We start from the raw sequence: 19,711 nt of genomic DNA, 5'->3' as shown, positions 1-19,711 counted from the left end.
GAAATATGGCTTAAAAATTGGTGGGGCTTGGTCTGGGGTTTCTTTCCTACAAAAGATGCATTCACAGTTGCAAGTTGAGGATTTGATTTGATACCCCCTGCAATGAACATATGGAATTAGGAGAGAAAAATCTTCCTATCCAATGAACAGTCCAAACTGTGGCACACTGAAATTGCACTGTAGTGGAAAAATTATCCACCCGTGCTAGTCTGCTTTTACAAAGCAGCCATGAGTGCAGTGGTGTTGGAGATATGGCTTTCTGGTTTGCTATGTAAATTTAGAAACCTATAAAATATTCTGAACGAAGAAGGTGCTTCTTGGCTGGAATGGACACTTAATGAAAAAAAGGATTTCGGGTAATACTCTATAGTTATATTGCCTCTGTAAATACTAGCAAAGTAAATCTTCATAGTTTCTTAATAATTCTGTAAAAAAAAAAATAATGGTAGACACTAGGAAAAGGATGAACCTGAGATGAGATGTCTGTCAGCCAAGACCTGTTGACAGTGTAAATAACATCCATGATAGAGGCAAGCCAGTCAAGAAACAGGGCGCTGGCATTGCCCCTGGGCAGCCTGGAGGGGAGCAGGGCATGGATGTGCTGTGGGAAATGCTCCTTATGGGACCGCCCAGGCTGGTTCAAAGGGCTGGTGCCTGTCCCCCATGGACCCCATCCTCAAGCACAAGGTGTGTGTTGTACTGACTTTTCACCTGCCTTTTTCCATCTTGGATGATTCTACCTGAGCCAGGGTCTGGAATCTGGGAGAGCTCACCCATTGCGCAACGGCTGCACTCGCACCAAAACCACCCGCAAAACTCAGTCAGGGTTCAGACCTGGCTACAGGCAGTGAAGAGCCCACAGCCCTTTTGAGATATCAGAGATGTTCCTTGTGCTGATTCTTCTCACAGTGAAGAATTTCACCCACACACCTCACAGGTACCATTAATGTCACTCCACCCACCTATGGCAATTCATGCCTGGGGTGAAGCACAGAAAGGCGTAGTGCCCCAGGAATCCTCTAGAAAATGACCCTTACTCAATGCCTTACTCAATGGGGGACACACCAGCTGCACTGAAATGTCAGAAGGGTTTGCACAGCTGACAGGTTGCTGAAAATGGAGCATGGCAGCATCACCATAAATTCTCTTTATCCAGCCAAGTGCAGCTTAATATAGACTAAGCTGCACCGTCTGTCTCCCGCACTGAGACCGAGAGCTGCCACAGCTCATGACCAAAACATGAGAAAAAAAAAAAAAAAATCTTTAAAAATTTGTCTTTCAGTTTAAAAAGTACTAGAGGAAGGAAAGAAGAACAAACATGTCTGAACTCAGCCAAAACTCTGATGGAGAAGTGTGTCCCGAGGACATTGATGAAGATGAAATCTTGGCAAACCTGTCACCCGAGGAGCTAAAGGAGCTGCAGTGTGAGATGGAAGTCATGGCCCCAGACCCCGAAGTCCCAACTGGGATGATACAGAAAGATCAGACGGAGAAACCCCCCACGGGAAGCTTTGACCACAGGTCTCTGGTTGACTACCTGTACTGGCAGAAAGCATCTAGACGCATGCTCGAGGATGAGAGAGTTCCCGTCACCCTCTTGCCCTCTGAGGTAACAAGCAAAAAATCACAAATATTTATTGTGCATCTGCTGTGGGATCTGTTTTATACTTTTAATACCTTAACCTACCTCTGCTTCCATCCCTTACATAAGGTATGGTACAAACAAATTTAAAGTCATCCTAAAAGCCTCAGCAATGTCAGGATCCTGATTGGACTGACGTCAGGGTTAATAATATTTTAATTGCTTTTCCTAAATATTTACTTAAGCTTTTCAATATAAGAAAATACCAATTCTGTTTCAGTAAAGCAAATCATTGAGAAATTGTCATAAAATCAGTTTGGAGGATGTAACTTAAATTTGTTTGACTTTGTGTATGGAACAACACCATACTGCTTTTCCATGGAAGACTACATTAATCATCTGTATCAAACTAATTAATTGACAGAATTTAATGTCATACTGGACGAAACCCCGAAACACCGTATTTTAACAATGTGAAACATAAGTTAACGAGCAAGCATGCGAACTTCATGAACTAGACCAATCCTTTTCAATACAATAAGTTTATTCTAATATCCCTACTGCTTTGAAATAAAGTTAAGGTTGTACATAAATAGCTTTCCCAGGGCAAGTTTAATGAGTTGCTCCTGGAGACAAGGGGAAATCTGGGTTTTTTATCCCTCTTGCAACATTCTTACCAAAGGAAGAAATTTATTTATTTTTTTAAATATTTCTGAGGTTAAATCTGGAACTTGAGCATAGAGCTGCCTGCTGCATTTACAACTGGTCAAGTGATCTCAGTACTGAACCTAAACTGAAGTAAACTGTGGTAGTGGATGCCAGAGCAAATAGGAACCACAGCCCTGAGGGCAGAAGTGACTGTGACCACTTTGTCTGACTTTCAGTGAAGCACAAGCCATGACGCTGCCCTGCCTGAACTAGTGCAAAACTTTTAGGAAAATATCTTGATCTTTATTAGCATTTCTCAGTGATGGAGGATCCACTTGCAAAAAGAGGCTTACAAAAAAAAAAATCTCAGCTAGGACGGTCTCTGGAGATGGTGGAAGTTTGCAATTAATTTTATTTTCATGCTAGAAGCCCCAGTGTCTTGCAACATCTGTGTGCAGAGTCCAGCTGCCTATCTCCGGACTCAAAATAAAACTGAGCTGATATTTTGCTTTATTTTCAGTGACGTGTTTCCTCAGCTGTGATGCTCCAGCAGGTACCAGAGCAGGCAGCCTTATTGTCTGTTGTGCTGGATGACTCTGCTGCTGTTATGATGTGCCCCCTCTTCACTCCTCCTTGGGCTGAGCAAACAGTCAGTGGTTTACACTGATTTCCAGTGGTTTGTTGCATATGAAATAAACTTCCTCTCTTGTCAAGAAAATGATAAAAATTAAAAACCCAGAAAGAGACTTTGTATCAGAGACTCTTAAGGCCCAGAAGGGTTCAAGAACCACTTTAACATAGCACTAAATATGTACAGGATTTAACAGGCGACAATAACAAACTGGTTTGCAAGCCTCTTTAAGAGCAATTGTTCCTGTGTTCCCAAGCAAGCCAGCACAGCCCTGACTTACAGGCAATGACACTTCTAAGGATTATTCTGTGTATGGGCATAGAGGTATCTAAATCCAGCTGCTATGTGTTTGAGCAGAAAGTTAATGTAACAAAGCTGTGTTCGGTTATTTCAGCTGTGAGGTTTTGTCTTCCTCAGAGAAGTGCTGCGGTGGAGACAGAAGGAAAGGCTGGTGGCAGCAGCGAGGTGGCCGGTGGGAAGGTGCCAGGAGCAGAGGGAAAAGAGAGACGTTACAAAAATGAGCACTTGTCCAACTCAAGAACACAATGTGGGGAGACAAAGAAAGATGGAAGTGATGAGGAGGAGGATGAGAGAGATGAAGAAGAGGAGGAAGATGCTAATGATGAAGAGGAGGAGGAGGAAGATGAGGAAGAGGATGAAGAGGAGGATGAGACTGAATTAGAAACAAAGGAGACTTCCACCAGTGAGAACCATCACAGTGATCAAATAAGTAAGAAATCAGGTACAGAATCAGGAGAAATCACGGAAAAAACAAATGAAAATGAGAAGAAAATATCAAAACTAAACATCCCCAAGAAACTAGCGCTGGATACCAGCTTCATGAAGCTAAGTGCCAGGCCTTCAGGAAATCAAACCAACTTAGAAGAGAGTTTGGAGAAAGTCCGAAAAAACAACCCAAACGTGAAAGAGCTCAACCTGAACAACATAGAAAACATCCCCAAAGAAATGCTGATAGACTTTGTCAATGCCATGAAAAAGAATAAGAACGTAAAAACATTCAGTTTGGCCAACGTGGGGGCTGATGACAACGTGGCGTTTGCGCTGGCCAACATGCTGCGGGAGAACAGGAGCATCACCACATTGAACATTGATTCCAATTTCATCTCTGGCAAAGGGATCGTTGCTATCATGAGGTGCCTGCAGTACAACGAGACGGTGACGGAGCTCCGCTTTCACAACCAGCGGAGCATGCTGGGCCACCAGGCAGAAATGGAGATCGCCAGGCTGCTGAAAGCCAACACCACCCTCCTTAAAATGGGGTACCACTTCGAACTGCCAGGGCCCAGGATGGTGGTGACCAACCTGCTCAGTAGAAACCTGGATAAGCAGAGGCAAAAGAGGCAAGAGGAGCAAAGGCAGCAGCAAATGAAAGAGCAGAGGGAGTTGATAGCGATGCTGGAAAATGGACTTGGGTTGCCTCCTGGGATGTGGGAAATGCTGGGGGGACCGCTGCCCGAGCCAAGGATGCACGAACCCCCACAAGCTCCGAAACCACCCATCCCCATGACCACGTCTCTGAGCAAAAGGCAGGAGAGCACAAGGCAGCCGGCCCCTGAGCAGCTGTGCACAGAGAAACCCGTCAGCTTCAGAGTGGTCAAGCTGAAGAAGACTCAGCGCAAACCCACTGTGTCAAAGTACATGGAACCCGCTGAGAAAACCAACCTCAAAGATGTCATCAAAACGCTTAAACCTGTTCCCAGGAGAAGGCCGCCTCCGCTCGTTGAAATAACCCCAAGAGATCAGCTCCTGAATGACATTCGTCAGAGTAACGTCGCTTATCTTAAACCGGTAAGTGCTTAGTGATGGCTGCGAGGGGAGGGAATCGCGTTCACCCCACGTGCTCCGGAGCTGCCGTTTGACATGTCGGCCATCCGGTAGGGCTCGCAAATGGACCCACGTGCTGGATATCCTTGTCTTTTTGCATCATGCTGCCATTCCTGGGATGCGGGTGACTGTTTCCCCTGGCAGCATTATGGTCTGGCTTACACAGAGAAATGACAGCAAGCTCCGAGGCTGCAGCCTCGCACATCTCTGCGTCCGTACAGGTTAAAGAAAGGAAATTCACTCAGGAGGCAAACAAACCCACAGGACTCAGCGTTAGCATCCTAGTAATAGCGTGTTAGTTACGATAGGCAAATGCTATCATAAGATGTTTGTGTCAGGAGAGCAACAGGTATTATTTTTCACATTATTCTATCCCCAGACCCCCATAAAAAACGTTTCTCTTTTTGGGAGCCCTGTTTTTCTTTAGCTCGAACTTTCCACAAGAAAGCACCATCGCTTGGCCCGGTAATAAAGGGTAAACTGAAACACTGGCAGCAAAATAGGTCACCCACAGTCACGTAAGGAACTGCACAGAGGCAGGAACTGGGGTTCCAGTAACATACTGGCCAACACTCCCCTGCCTCCGTCTGCCCCCATGGGGGGTGCCCAGGCCCCTGGGCTGGCCAGGGGGTGTAACCACACTCCTTCAGTGCTGCTGGGCTAAGGCTGTGGGAAATGAGAAGGGTCTGTGGTACAGCCATGTCCGGGACTGCCTTCAGTTGGTCTGATTTAAGGGAAATTAGCCCAGGGCAGTGGTGGAGTCCCCATCCCTGGAGGGGTTTAAGAGTTACATTGACATAGTGCTGAGGGATCTGGTGTAGCTGGGATCTGTCAGTGTGAGGTTAATGGTTGGACTGGATGATCTTCAAGGTCTTTTCCAACCTTGATGATTCTGTGAAAAGCTTTAGTATGAGGGAGAATGTAATATAATTCTTAAGAGTTATTTTCTGTAACTGATACTGCAAAACCCTTTGCTACAGTGTTTTTCCATGTGTTTGAGCCTTACATTTTGAATTGTAACAACAGAACGAGTAAAAGATGCTTTATCTCAGCTGCCTGAGCACATAATGCATTTTTACAGTCGCCTAAAAACATTTCAGATTAAATAGTTGGTCCTCTAAAATACTGTTTGGTGGCAAAAGGTACAAATTTTGTCTGTTCTTTGTTGGGTTTTTTATTTATTTATTTTCACTATCATCAGGTTTAAAAAATTGTCAATAAGCTGATAAAAAGTAGGAAGGATTGGGGCCAAATTCACCCGAGGCACATATATCTACACTGAAATCTAGCCTAGATGCACAGCCTGCAGACTTGCTCCTGCCTGCCCCACCTGGTAGCAAGGAGTGCATTATTTTAGCAACCCTCTGCTGCTCAACCTTTTTGTGTCTATTTAAATCCGCTGCAAAATTCTAGTGCTAATGGGAAAAAGGAAATCAGATCCAGGTCCGTTAGCAGTGAAGATAGAGCAGGGTTATAGAAAGCAAGTAGTGATACTACAGGATTTTTAAATATTAATTTTTAAGTAATCTTGGCCACTGAAAGTGCTCAGTGGTCACAACTCAAGTGCAAATGTAACTCAACATCATCATAGCTTTGAGAGTCCAAATCCCAAGCTGTAATAGCTGCCACTTGGTGATGCTCTTACTTGGGTACCAAATTCATGTGCCACTTCTCAAAATGCTGGCCACCAGATTTTTAACCTTTTGTTTTCCTAAAATGTTATATTTCCTTGCATTGTACTATTGCTCAAGAAATACTAAAAGCTGACTGATCTGCTTAGTGATGGTGATGCATCTGTTTGTGTTGCTAAGGCTAGGGGAAGGGGACAGAAAATACTTTGCAATTAAAAATGGTTAAGTAGAATTTTGCCATTCATATTTTATGTTGGTGTTTTTATATAGTGGGCCATATTTTGCTTTCATTTATACCAATACAGAAAAAATTTTTCCTTCGGTAATTCCTGAAATTTTGGCGGGGGCAGGTCCTGCAGTGACTCTGGTTTAGGCTTAACATGAATGTTCTGCCCCCAAACCAAGTCTGGGGCTGTGGTTTCTGCTGACCAGCCCAACTTGGCTGCAGCCAGGGCTTCTCCTTGGCATTTTTGGCCTTTCTAGAGCTCAGTTTGTTTTGCATTCCAGTGCCATGTCTAAGATGACAAGACCTGCTCTCACAAAGGTCACGGTTTATCTGAGCAGACCAAGATGGTGCTTGTGATGGCAGGTTGGTCTGTGACGGCCGCGGGATCTGCTGCCTCCCCTCCTCTTGGGAAGATGGAGAACGATGGTGCTGATGCTCTGTCAGTCACAGCCTTCACTTTGCACAGCAGTGATTAAGAAACCTGGGTGCTGCTGGGTGTCAGCAAGTCATAGTGAACCCCAGCCATTCCCCCAAAAATCCTTGGGAGTTTTTTTTATATATGAGTGCTACGGTGCTTGGCGTGGAGGGATCAATTCATGGTCCACCCTAAATGGGTCAGGTAACAATTGCTACCACAGCCCATGCAAAGCAATGGATGCATGTGTTGGGGTTTTGGGGTGGTTGTTTGGTGAGTTTTGGGGGGTTGGTTTTTGGTTTTTTTTTTTTGGTCCTCTGTCATCAGGCCACATGGCGTGGATTTGGGCTATTAGGGTGTTATTCTCACCTGCCTGCATGATCTTGGCAACTCCTGATTTGCCTCAATATCCTCAGCTTCATCTCTAAAGTGGGATTTTACTGCCTGAGCCGAGTTGGGTGTTCAGTCCATGGCGGGACTCATTGCTTGCAAATTGATTTACTGGCATTAGGCATAGCAAACAGCAAGTGACGAATTGCAAACAAAAGAAATGCCCAACCAGAGCTCCTTGGAGCTCCCGGCTGTTATATTTTTGATCTTTTCACAGTTTCTGCAGGTTTGTATTGAACTGGCTTGGGAAAAAAGACTGAGAAATTTCTTCCTCCTAATACTTACTGTCCTTGTCCAGGTGCCATTGCCAAAGCAGCTGGAGTGAGAGACCAGACTGACCCAAAGAAAACAACTTGGAATAAAGACTATTCAAGTTTTGCTTACAACTGTTTCAGCAGATGTTTTCTGCAGAACCCAGGTGGTATATAAGACTCTTTGGGAACAAAACTTGCAATACGCACTTTTATAAGTGTGGTGAAAGCGGCTGGCATGGGAAAAGTCAGTGCTAAGTGTTTCCATCAGGTATCAAACAATCCCGATGCCATCTGTCTGCCAAGTGGATCTGAGGCTCCAGTGTGTTGTGGGAGTATTTTCTCAGAGGCATCAATAACCTTGTCTTTCTAGTTTGTCAGCAAACTATTTTGCTTCCACGTTGTCCTTCTGCTGCCAGATTCTACAGGAACATGCTGTGCTTTATCTTATCTTTCTTTTCACACACATGTTCCTTTATTATTCTCTTGTCCATGAGAAATGTATGTATACAGCTTCATTTTTTAGGCTAAGGAAACAGAAATGAAATAAAGCTCTCTCCATAAGATGTGTGCAGCACTTCCATGGCTAACAAGATACTCACAGAACAGAACAACTGCTCTGGTACATCAAACACCTTGGCTTGATGGTTTCAAGCTACTTCTATTTCAGAATGTAGTCTAGTTGATACTGTACCTGATCAGCACATAAAAGATGATCCATGCTCTGCTTTGAGAGCTGTAATCCTCATTCCCTACGATCAGCCTCTGTCCATGATGTATTCCTTAATTACAGCCCCCTTGGAACATGCTGAAATGCCGTTCCAGATCTCTCTGCACACTATTCTTGGGGCAGGAGGATGAGCCTTGCCCCTCTCTTTGCCAGCAGTTTAAGAATCTCATCATTCCCCCCTAGTTTGGGGTGTGAATAGCATTTTTCACCCCTAGCAGGGCTGGATACGATGGGGTTAAACCTGCATATACACAACTTAATTTTTCCTCAATATTTTTGTAAAATTCTTTCTCCTCCCCCTTTTTAATCACATTAGAATTTTTTGCTGCAAGCCTTTTTCTGTAAAGCAGCTACAGGCAAGTCACACTCCTGTGGAATATATCCATGAGAGAACAGTTATTTTTTGCGCTTTTTTTTTTTTGTGGTGTTTTTTTTGTTGTTGTTTAAGAAAGCCATCAAAGTTGTAAGGCATAGGGAAAGAACAAAGCCTTTCCCTTTGCTAACACGCAGCTCCCCTGCCGTCCTGCGGCTGATACACTTGCTTGAAAGGCAGAGTTTTGCAGCTCCTGGCAGGATTTCCTTCAGGTGAGTCTCTCCTTGCTTCTGACTGTAACTCTTAGCAGCCTTCCCCTGGTAGCTATATCCCAGTCCCAGGGAATCATTGGATCCAGTTTTCATTTATCCTTGTCCTTTCTGCATGTATCACCTGGTCTTTTTCCACTCTTCATCTTCCAAACTTGTAAAGCTCCTTCTCAGCTGCTCTTGTCTGCAGCTGTAACACTTCAGACTTGGGAAACCTGACTGATGTATTGCAAAAGACATAGCAAGTAGTTTTTAGGTATCATGTAAGGGGGAGGGAAAAGCTATTGCTGCACGGCAAAGACATAAAAAAGGAAGTGAAGTTTTCATTGCACTTGTTTCATACATCCCTCTCTTTCAGCCTTTCCAAAGAGTAGGAAAGAGAAGGAACTTGGTTCTTCTAACCAAGCGCTCGCGTGGGGCACAGCAGCAAGTGACAAGTGCAAAGAGCAACTGCCCCAGAAAGCTCTTGGTGCACGCTGTGCTCTCCCTACAGGCTTCAAGGCCAGGCTAGGGCAGCTCAGACTTCAGCAGCTGGGACAGGGAAGTACAAAGGAAAATAGAGTGCTTTACCATCTCAAGCTACGAGGTGCAAGCCCAGGAAGGAGCAGCCAAAGCAGCAGCGCTGCTGCAGCTGACAGGTAGTGCCTGGGTCTGTCCAGCAGGACCCGTGGAGCCCTGCTCCAACCCCTCTTATTCTGCTGAGCAGCCTCCCCAGCGATCGCAGGAGCTACAGAGATGGCACCGTTAGTTTGACTGCAGCAGAGCTGGCCTCCTAGTACTGCTCAAGGCACAGCTTCCAGTAATCTCAGAAGCAGAAATCTCTCTCAGGTAATTAAAAGAAATGTAAAATCCCAGTTAAGTAAGGTAGAGTTATATAACAGACTGAACCAGCATGAACAAATGCCTTAAGTACTTCACCCCTCTAAAGATGCAAGAGCAAGGCAGTAACACTCCTGCAGCTCAGAGGTCCCTTGTGCCCCAACCAAGTTAATACAGATACAGAGGATTCGAAGCCAGCAGCTTAATCCCAAGCATGGGCTTGGGACACGAGCAGCAGGGTGGCAGCAGATCTCCCACCACCATGCTACAGCGTTCCACCAACCATGGAAAGAGAAACAAGCTCAAATTTTCAGTCACTTTTCCCAACCTGAAACAAATGCACTCAGTAATCACCATTAGAGTTTATTTTTCTTCATAACTGTGCAGTTTTTAAAATTCTACAGTAATGATGAAGTCATAGGCTACTATGTTCTTTAAGTGTGGAAACAGTTTTCAAAAAACAAAGACCATGCGCTATAAGTGAGGAACAGGCCATTGACTCTTCAGCTGGAATATACAGACATTTTCAATAAATACTGATCACTTTAACACTTAAATGGAATGACATGTTTAGATTTCTACACAGTTCACTATGAGAACAGCATGGTAAGTTACATAAAAGCTTCAACTTTAAGGATCCTTGCTTTTTTGTTAAATTAATTACTTTGTTAGAAAAGAGAAATGCAAGAATATTTGAAATGGAGTGTCACCTGGACAACTTTTTTTCCCCCTCTATTATTGGTAAGCTCCTGTTTTCAAGATAATTCCATCACAGCTGGCAGTTAAAATATATATAAAAGAATCTCTCGCACCACTTTCAAGAGTTGTTACAGGCAAGTATCTTCATGAATTTGGAATGGGTTTTCAAAAACTGTATCTTGACATTTATTGCTTTTACTTGTAAACCTGAAATCCAGTTTATTCCTTTGAAGAGCATCAGAAGTATAGAGTCAGTGAGATGCATGTTTTACTTATATCTTTGCATTCTGGTTAAGAAGAAAGAAAAAGATGAGCCACGCTCAAGAATGCACATACACCTCCATCGACAAAACAGCCTATACAGACTAAAGCAGAACATGTAAGTCCTAAAGTAGCAGTATTTAAAAACATCAATAGGGTAGAAACCTAGCTCATCCAATGTATCTGAAAGCTTTTTTTTCTTCCCATGCTTGGCCATAGTTTAGCTGGTATGCAAGGAAGTTTGGTTCTCCTGCAGAGAGGAGCAGCTTCTACAGATCAAGATTTCAGAGAAACCAAAGGTGCATTTTACTGGAACTGACAAGAGGCACAGTCCCATATATATTCTTCATGATTAGATCTATTTAGGCCATTTCCCAGCTGCTGAAGGAGGAATGTGAGGTGAGGACAGGAATCCATATGCGTCACAAGTATTGCAGAGTTTTACCACTTGCCTGTTAAGCTAGCACTGTGGTGTCAATACAGACCACTCTAGTGAGGGGTTGGAGGATGCAGGAGATACCTACTTTTGATACATTCCAGCTCACCTTGAACACTGCCAGCCTGAAGGTGCTACCCAGCATAAGCTGGCTAAACTGCCATCTTGCAGAACTGACATGAAAGGGGTGTTACTCTTAACAGACAAATTTGCTACAAGACAGTTTGAGAGACTGCATTCCATAGGTTTCCATCTCTTCCTCCTCTACCCCCCAGAAGATGAGACAAGCAACCATGTTTAAGTTAGTATGTATTTGTGTAAACACCAGAACATTTTGCTATACAATAGAAAAAAGTTGCTGCTCTTATGTTCTTAGAGGAGCCCTGAAGACCCTGGAATACCTGTATCCTGCAACTATTAATCTGTACCACGTGCATTTCCTGTTTTGTACACAAACTGAAAGCAAGCTTGAACAATAGTAAATAGCAACTACACTCCTGCAACAGGTAAAAATGCCACGTTGCAGCTGCCTACTCCTTCACTTTAGATATGTAGTCAGCCAGTTTGTTGATACTATCCTCTTGCTGTTCTAGAGCATCCAGTATGATGCCCATTGGGGTCTTCTTCAAGCCTATTCCTTCCATCTTGTTCTCCAGCTTGTTCTTTATGTTCCGGAGCCTCAGAGAAGCATGGACAAACATCACTGTGTGGATGGAAACACATTTATTAATTGTTAATGCCCAAGGAACTCATAGTTCTTGTGGCATTCATCTTAAGACACACTCCATGGCCTTGGAGTCATGACATCACTGGAAGAAGATGAAGTCTCAGTGACCACTTAAGTAACTGCAGGTACCCATTTAATAACACTAAAGATGGCTTGTGCTGTTTTGTGTGTCCCGTGTCATCGAACCCCTCCATTTTGTTCTGGGATCATTTAAATAGAGATAATAAAGGCAACAGCCAGTTTAGACTCAGCAGACTTTTTTGAGAAAGCTCAAGTCACACACCCCTAGTGCCCTAGAGAAGAGGAAAAATACTTACGGAGGAGAGGAAGTGTGATCCCCAACATGAACACCATGACATCTCCCAGATAGGAGATCAAGAAGTAGCTAGACAGCATGATGACCACTACAAATGTGGTTGGGTACTGCTTCTTCAGCCTGCGGAGGATATCCTTGTTGTGTGATACCCACACAAACCCCATGAACACCAGCACCACCACAGTACCGCCAATAAGCATATTCAGGGGACTCAGAAATCTGGAGAGAAGAGAGGAAAAAAAAAGAAGAAAGTGTCCTGTTTCAGAGCCTTCATGACGTGTTTATGCAGCAAACATCTAGCTCACTGGTACCTTGTTACTAAGGAGGTAAGGCAATACAAAGTCAATTGTTGCTGTCAAAACCTTTACCAACCTCTGATTTTTAGGTAGAAGGTAAATAAAGCAACAAGTGCAACTGAACAAGCAACCCTTAGCAGTGGATTTATATAATCTTTGTCTTTACATTCTCTTCCTGAGCATAGCTCAGCATAATGACAGTTTCTGCGGCATGTCATCAACAGAAGCACTTACCACTAGGACCCCTCCTACCTGTGCAATCAACATATTCATTGCATATCAGACCTAGAGTTAGCAAATCCTGAGAGCAGAGAGAGCCAACAAGCAGTTGTCCAAGGGATTGATCTTTTCCCTACATGACCAACACCAGGCTCAGCCTAGGCCTTCAGATGAACTAGCTTTTCATATTATCCTGTCTAGGTTTGCAAAATAGGAAAGGTAGGGGAACGCTGAGTAAAGGAAATACTATTTCTTATTTCTGAATAAACCTTCTTACTGGTTTACAAACAAAGTAATTTTATGAACCTGCAGAAGAAGCTTGCCACCATCAGCACAACAAATGGAAACCCAGCCCCAGGCAAGCATGCCTGAGAAGCAGAAGGAACTGGAGTATGGGATAAAGGTCTTGCAGGAAGAGCCAGCCCTGGCAAGAGAGTCACTGCTGAGGTTTGTGTTCTATTATTGTTATCAGAGTTACCAAGCAAACCAAGCCATCGAGTGGATCAGCTTTGGACTATAAACAGCAAGTCCCTTATTTGGACCAGGGCAAGAACATCACCTGCTCAAACCACTTTCCCAAGTATTTAGAGCTTGTTCAGAGTCAAGCTTTCAGCACTTTGCTTGGCTTGTTTCTGTACTGCCACAAAGTCCAGGCTCTATTATATTTCACTTATATAGTAATAAGTTACGTGATTTCATGTGCCTTCTGATTTACTTGTATGTGCACTGATCCAATTACACAGCAGCTGAGGTCTCTGAGCTGTTACAACTCTGACAGCAGCACAGCACTGCCCTGATAAAGCCAGACGTAGTCAAGATTTGCTCCTGTAGCCTTTACAGTCAGTCTTACCGTTCCAAAGCTAACAGGCACAATGACTCACCACTCCACCCCACTGCTGAGGAGGATGCAATGGTTTGTGGTCTGTGCTTCATATCCGGCACAGGCAGAAGAAATCTGTTGCTGGACTGGTATGCCAACAAGGAAGAACCCCCAAGTGTTATTTCAGAGAAGAGACTGGCTCTTAATTCTTTAAGTCAGTTGTGCCAACAGGAGACAGGACAACTGTATGGAAAGAGATTAAAATTCAGACTAGTTCCCCACCTGCTTCTGCTACTCATGCTGAAAAGCCAACAGGGCTTTTTGGAAGTGGTGATAGGGCAGACTGGCTTGTTGCATCTGAGTCACTCCCTGTAGCCAGCCAGATTATATTTAGCTCTGAATTGTCAATCTCAAGTTTCCAGGCTGGAAAAAGTGAACAGCATTGCTCTGAAGAAATCAGTTTCATCTGTGCTCCTTTGCAGCAGGAGAAGGCAGGTGACTCACGACTGGACCACACTAGTGCTTGGCTTATATATGTACTACTGGACACATGAGATTCTTAAAGTAGAAGTCACCTCCACATCACAGCCATCTTGGAGCAGAAATGGCCAAACTTACTCAGACAACTCATAGCAACCAATCTTTTTTTTTTTTTCTCCCCAAAAATCTATGGAGAAGATAATTCTGGAACCAACAAAGAACTAGGCACAGCACCACTCTAGATTTTCCATGTCTCTAGTAAATGCTCTTAAAGCTTTCTCTTCCCTACTCTTCCTTCTACTCTCATTACAACTTCAGAAACTGGTGGTGAAGAGCAATCCCTCCATATTTATAAGGAAGAGACCAAAGACTTCACTGCTCTACATTTCTTTCTGGTATTACACAGGTACTGTATAACTGACTGGCTGTAAGGGATATGAAGGAAAAATAGAATGCATTCAAAAGATCCCACTTTCCTGAGGAAAGTTATTTGAATTACATGTTTTCTGAAGTGGGCTGCATTCCAATGCATACAAGGAAACAGTGAACATAAGTATCAAATGAAGTCATTCAGAGCCACATGAAAACAGATGGGGATAACAGTTGTCACTAAAAACTGGTATTCAAATTATCAGCCATGTGTCCACAGACTTCAATACTGTTATTAAAGTACTAGATAGGGTGTCATATGCCAAGCTCCCCTTTATTGCTTGACTTGCCCACAGCATAATTCACAGCACTATCTAAGATTATCCTAGAAATTTGTACAAAGAAACTTTTTTTCCAGCAATGGCATTTTTCAGGAAGGCAGACCTCCATTATCCAGTTGCACTTAGATCTGCTGGCACACGGTGCTCTAACACAATAGCTAAAGACTAAAAAGAAAAAAAACATGGACACATTTTTTAGAACACCAGTGTCTGGGGAGAAAGAGAGCTGTATAACAGCCCTAGAAGTTACCTTATAGTTGAACCACCAACATTGATATTGGCCTTATTTATGTAAAGATCAGAACACTATGCCAAATTCATGCTCAGGCAAGAAGGATGGAACACTTTCAAAGCTGCAGAGACAAGGTAGGTGATGAACCATTAAGTATGTTACAAGATACTTTCTAAATACAATTCCCTTTAGTAGGACTTTATGAGACCTCTCAAATACCTAAAAACGTAATGCACGGAACTATTATCATGACAGTGGTGTGGTAACTTGTGTTTACACTACTCAGATGACTTGGGGGGGGCCCAACTCTTTTGGAGTTGGAGAAGAAAACCACCAACTTTCACAACCCTGAAAGGAGTCAGGATGGCAGGACTAAACAGCCTTTGGGGGTGCTGACAGTCCAGAGCACCCTAGCTGGATGATCTCCTGCACTGCTCTCTGTGGTGGACAAGGTACAGCCCTGGTAGGATGCTGTGACCTCCAGTACAGCTGTGACAAACTGACAAGGAAAAGCTGTCCCCTAGATTCAGTTCAGCAGTGTTGCAGGGCAACTTTGCAGTTGCACTCCTGCTGCCCTTCAGAGACCAGGTCTGCTTCAGCATCTGTAAAGTGATGGGAAAAATAAAAAATAAACACCCTGCCTGGCTGCAGGGACATGGGCACTGTCCTGTGAGAAGCAGTGCAGTGGGACATTTTTGTATTTGTTGCAGTAGTATCAGAAGACAGCAGAGATGCTAGCAGCTGGGGGTGCAGTTGTGTGGGAAGAAGTGCTAGCAGCCACCTCTGGCCAGCAAAAACAGATTGAGAATTTTTTTTTTTTTTTACTGGATTCATATTTCTAGATTCTGCCCTACAAGCATCACAAGACAGATTAGATTTTCCATGTAGGTGCAGGAAAGCCAGAAGAGCTCTGCTTTCAGTGACTTACCACATCACCTCTTTTGTCAGGTTATTTCTTATCTGCACACTTGTGCACAGCCTTATAGCAGGAGAGGTGAGCTGTTACTTGGAGAATATACAGCTACAGTATAGGGAAAAAAGAGCTAGGCAAGATGCATCCTTTGTACAAGCCTCCAGCAGCATGTGCCCAGAAATAGGACAGGCCACATAAAAAGAAAAAGCAAGCTAGCTCCATCTTTAAATCCTCTCCATTTTAGATGACTGTCTCAGGGTGATTATTCAGCAGTTGCTGTCACATCTGTTTCTTCTGCATGTGACCAGGCGAGTCTGAACAAAGGCACTGAGTAGAAGACTTCTAGTCATTAAGAACAACATCCTTTTACTTAGAGCAGCTCAGTTAGGTCATTACATCAAGTAAGCATGAAAACTCCCTTTAGAAAACCTTTTGCTCCACCATGTTCCAAGCAGTGAGCAGGTTAGGGCACTTAAATATTTCCTTCCTAATTCATGTTAATTTAAATAACTTTAAAGACAAAGTTCTGCCTCCTCTCTCCCCATACTTCTAGCTTTAATGAGATTATATAGCTGTAACTAGAGGTAGCACATAAGACTGTATATGGCCTGTTGTCCAGGTCATAGCCCTCAGCAATTCCTTACAATTGCTCACTTACATTGCTTTGAGAACAGGGGACAGATTCCTTTCTGCAGAATTGCCAGACTTTTATGAAGTTACATACTAATGTTATTACACAATATGTGTTTTAAAGCGATGTCCTTTGCTCATTTATCTTTAATCTTTCATTAGAGAAACTAAGCATTTTGCTTAGGCTCTGGAGTCTGTTCTGGTAAGGGAATCACTACAAGCATGTTAGCTAAGGTACTGGTCTGGGGGAGAAAAAAAGAACCAAAAAAAGACACACTTATTGATTGCAGATGTATGGGAGATGTTTAGAGAAGTGGCAAAGACAGTGAACCTCAGGCTGCAGGGAAGACATTATGCCAGAAGAGAATGAAGACTCTCAGCACTCTGAAATCCAGTACACCTTTTAATACTGTCAGATTTAGAAACTAATTTTTACCAAGTACATGGCAACAAAAGCCAAGAAGAAATTACATCACTTTAAGTAGTTAGGTTTGAACTGCAAGACAGAGAAGACTTATTGGAGCAGGTGAAAGCACAAATTCCACTTATTAACCAGACTGATTGTTTGAGGGTGAGTTGCAAGCTGTTGCAGAAGGCACTAATTTTAATAGATATTGGTACAGCACTCACAATAACAGGACCCTGGCTCATGGTAAGAACAGGGCTCTCCGGTTCCTATGCAACTGGGAGAAAGGGCACAATTTGATTTAGTAAAGATCTTGGGTTTTTATCAGCAGTATATTGCAACAAAGCTGTAAGGGGAAAAAAAAAAAAAAACAAAACCAAACAAACAACAAACAATCCAGCACACTAATCCAGATTCATTCTTAAATGAATTGGCAGGGCGGGGAAGGTGGAAGACACAAGGCTGCTACCACCAGCCCATATTAGTAGAGCAGCACTAATTCAGTAGGTTTAGGTTCTTTTTCATAGATTTATTATTTCCTACTTAGTCCTGTAGGCTGAAAGTAAAATTTACGTGATTGCAAAGCACGTAATATCATTTACATGTAACAGGCAAACAGAGGGAGAAAGGTAGGGAAACGATGCATTACAATTCCACTGCGCTCAAGGTAAGGTTATTCCATACCTCGCAGAGATGGTAAAAGGTCAGAGAGGTCAACTTTGTTGTACAAGAGGCAGTAAATTGAAGCTGTGGCAATAAGAACTGTATTTCCAATATCAAGAAAACTCTAGGCTACAATTTCCATGTTAGCCCAGCACCACAACAGCTACCAAGTATTAAAATAACTGAAAATATAATCTCTGCATTACAAGTCTGTCTATATAATTAGATGGTTTAAGATCAGGTAGAGTTGGTCATGGGCTAAATTTAGTTTTGGTTACAGGAAGACCACTGCATTAACCATTTCGATAATCCTGCCCTTAGGCCTGTATATAGCCCTGGAGTTACTAAAAAGCCATGATTCATCATTTATCACTCAGGGATTCCTGCCCATTACAGAATGAAGTGAAAGACAACAACTTAGTCACCAATTTAAATTTATGGAGAGAGCTTTCTTTACCTTTGTCCCAAAGCTACAGTCTGGCCAAATGATTTTTTTTTTCATTAAGAGAAATGGATTTCTTTCTAGAGTTATCCTGTTTCCTTTAGAGTTCTTTTCCCATCCGCTTTTATTTCAGTGTTAGAAGAATTAGATTCATCAGATACCAAAGGTTCTAAGACACACAATAAAAAAATATTTGAGATCAAGATCCTATTCCAGGTGTTCCTCATCCGTAAGTTCAACTCAAAGGCTTACCACTGAATATTAAGATAACAGAATTGCAGTTCCGATATTAATCTCCATCTCCTGTGGCTCTCTTCCTTCTCCACCTCCCACCCCAGCAAAACAGTGGAAAAGATGTGGGAGATATATCACCCTTGATCTGAAGAAAAGAGATCAGAGTTCAAAAGAAGAAATTTAAGAGACTGAGTAGAGGTTTAGACCAAGATAGTATAATAACAGCAAGGCCATGGAAGTCTCATTTCACCAGTCGAGTAATATATTGAGCTGCCTGCAACATATCCACACCAAAATTAAGATGAAAGCCTACACCACACCTTTAACCATCATATGCATTGAGAAAAGCAGGGTCCTCAGCCCCTCCTCTCACAGAGAGCAGGTCAAAGCTTCCTGCAACCCAGACACTCTTCACCAACTCAGAAGCTGTGTCAAGACCTTCAGAAGCCCTAACAAGATGCTGACTGCTTAACAGCAAAAAAATGGATTTAGGGAAAGAATTTTAAGCCTCTGCAACATCCAAGATAAGATGCACTTCAGCCAAAGCCACTCTGGCCTAGTGGCTGGGCAATTCTCCAATTTAAGCATTTGCGCATTGTTTGTTGTGAAGAGCGGGGTATTCCAGTTTCCATATTAAAAGCTTAATCATCAGCTTCTGCTGTGTGTCTTGCTTAAGAGCTTTCTGACCAAAGATCCTGGACTAATACTTGAAGAAGAGTCACATAGGCTTTGACTCAAAAGATGATTATAAGGTTATTTACCAATTCTCTTCAGGAAAGCTGGGCCTGGCACAACAGCATACCAGCAGATGGTCCTGCCTCAAAGTTCTCAATCCCACACACCAAAATGAAATTAGTGGGTACCTTACTTATTTTATATGAAAGGTATTTCAGTATGAGGTAGCTCACAAGTAGGAAAGGTGCGCTCTGTCCCTGCATATAAGCTTAAAACTGTAACAGAGAGCAGAATTATTATTATTACTATTATTATTATTATTATTTAAAATTCAAAGTGAAGCTTATCTCAGCCTGAGCAGTCACACCGGACAGATTTAGTGAGGAAGCACAGATCACTGCTCAGGATGCTGCTCAGTTTTTCAGAGCAGTGACATCCAGCACATAAACCCATCGCTGCCTTCCTTCTGCCAGGAGCACGGTGCTGGGTGCCTGGAGGCCTCTCCCTGGACGAGCAGCCCATGGCAGAGAAAAAAACCGGGAACCCTCAGATCTGTCAGACCCCACCAATAAGTAAATAAATCTTAAACCTTACTCCTAACCTAACAAGCCCCATGTCCACAAGGCCTGTAACCAGGCCTTAATTTTTTTAAGCCACGCGAGGTAAATCAGAGGTTTAAGGAGAGGCAGGGGAAGGGAAAGGCAGCGCCCCTGCCCCCGTGACATCCCACCCGCCGCCGGGCCGGGCCCCTTCCCGCGGCACCGAGCCGAGGCGCAGCACCGCCCGCCCGGGGAACGGGGCC

General features: G+C 43.3%; 2 protein-coding genes across 2 annotated transcripts; one reads left to right on the top strand and one right to left on the bottom strand.

Annotated features, from left to right (window-relative positions):
* Window positions 1–1,258: 1,258 nt before the first annotated feature.
* On the top strand, window positions 1,259–8,183 carry LMOD3 (leiomodin 3). Its single transcript, XM_026857430.1, has 3 exons — window positions 1,259–1,609; window positions 3,279–4,670; window positions 7,667–8,183. Exons 1-3 carry the CDS (start codon window positions 1,319–1,321, stop codon window positions 7,691–7,693), a joined length of 1,710 nt encoding a protein of 569 aa, XP_026713231.1. The 5' UTR covers window positions 1,259–1,318; the 3' UTR covers window positions 7,694–8,183.
* Window positions 8,184–10,097: 1,914 nt separating this feature from the next.
* On the bottom strand, window positions 10,098–12,470 carry ARL6IP5 (ADP ribosylation factor like GTPase 6 interacting protein 5; the record flags this gene model as incomplete). The annotated part of the gene is made up of 2 exons (XM_026857552.1): window positions 10,098–11,849; window positions 12,191–12,470. Coding segments are annotated over 2 exons (453 nt in total), but the record flags the coding sequence as incomplete, so codon positions are not given.
* Window positions 12,471–19,711: the final 7,241 nt, after the last annotated feature.

This window comes from Athene cunicularia (assembly GCF_003259725.1).
Source record: "Athene cunicularia isolate RWA chromosome 12 unlocalized genomic scaffold, athCun1 chr12_part1, whole genome shotgun sequence".
NCBI classification, from domain to species: Eukaryota; Metazoa; Chordata; class Aves; order Strigiformes; family Strigidae; genus Athene; species Athene cunicularia.
The sequence above is the reverse complement of the archived record's forward strand: the minus strand, read 5'-3'. Positions and strand labels throughout refer to the sequence as shown.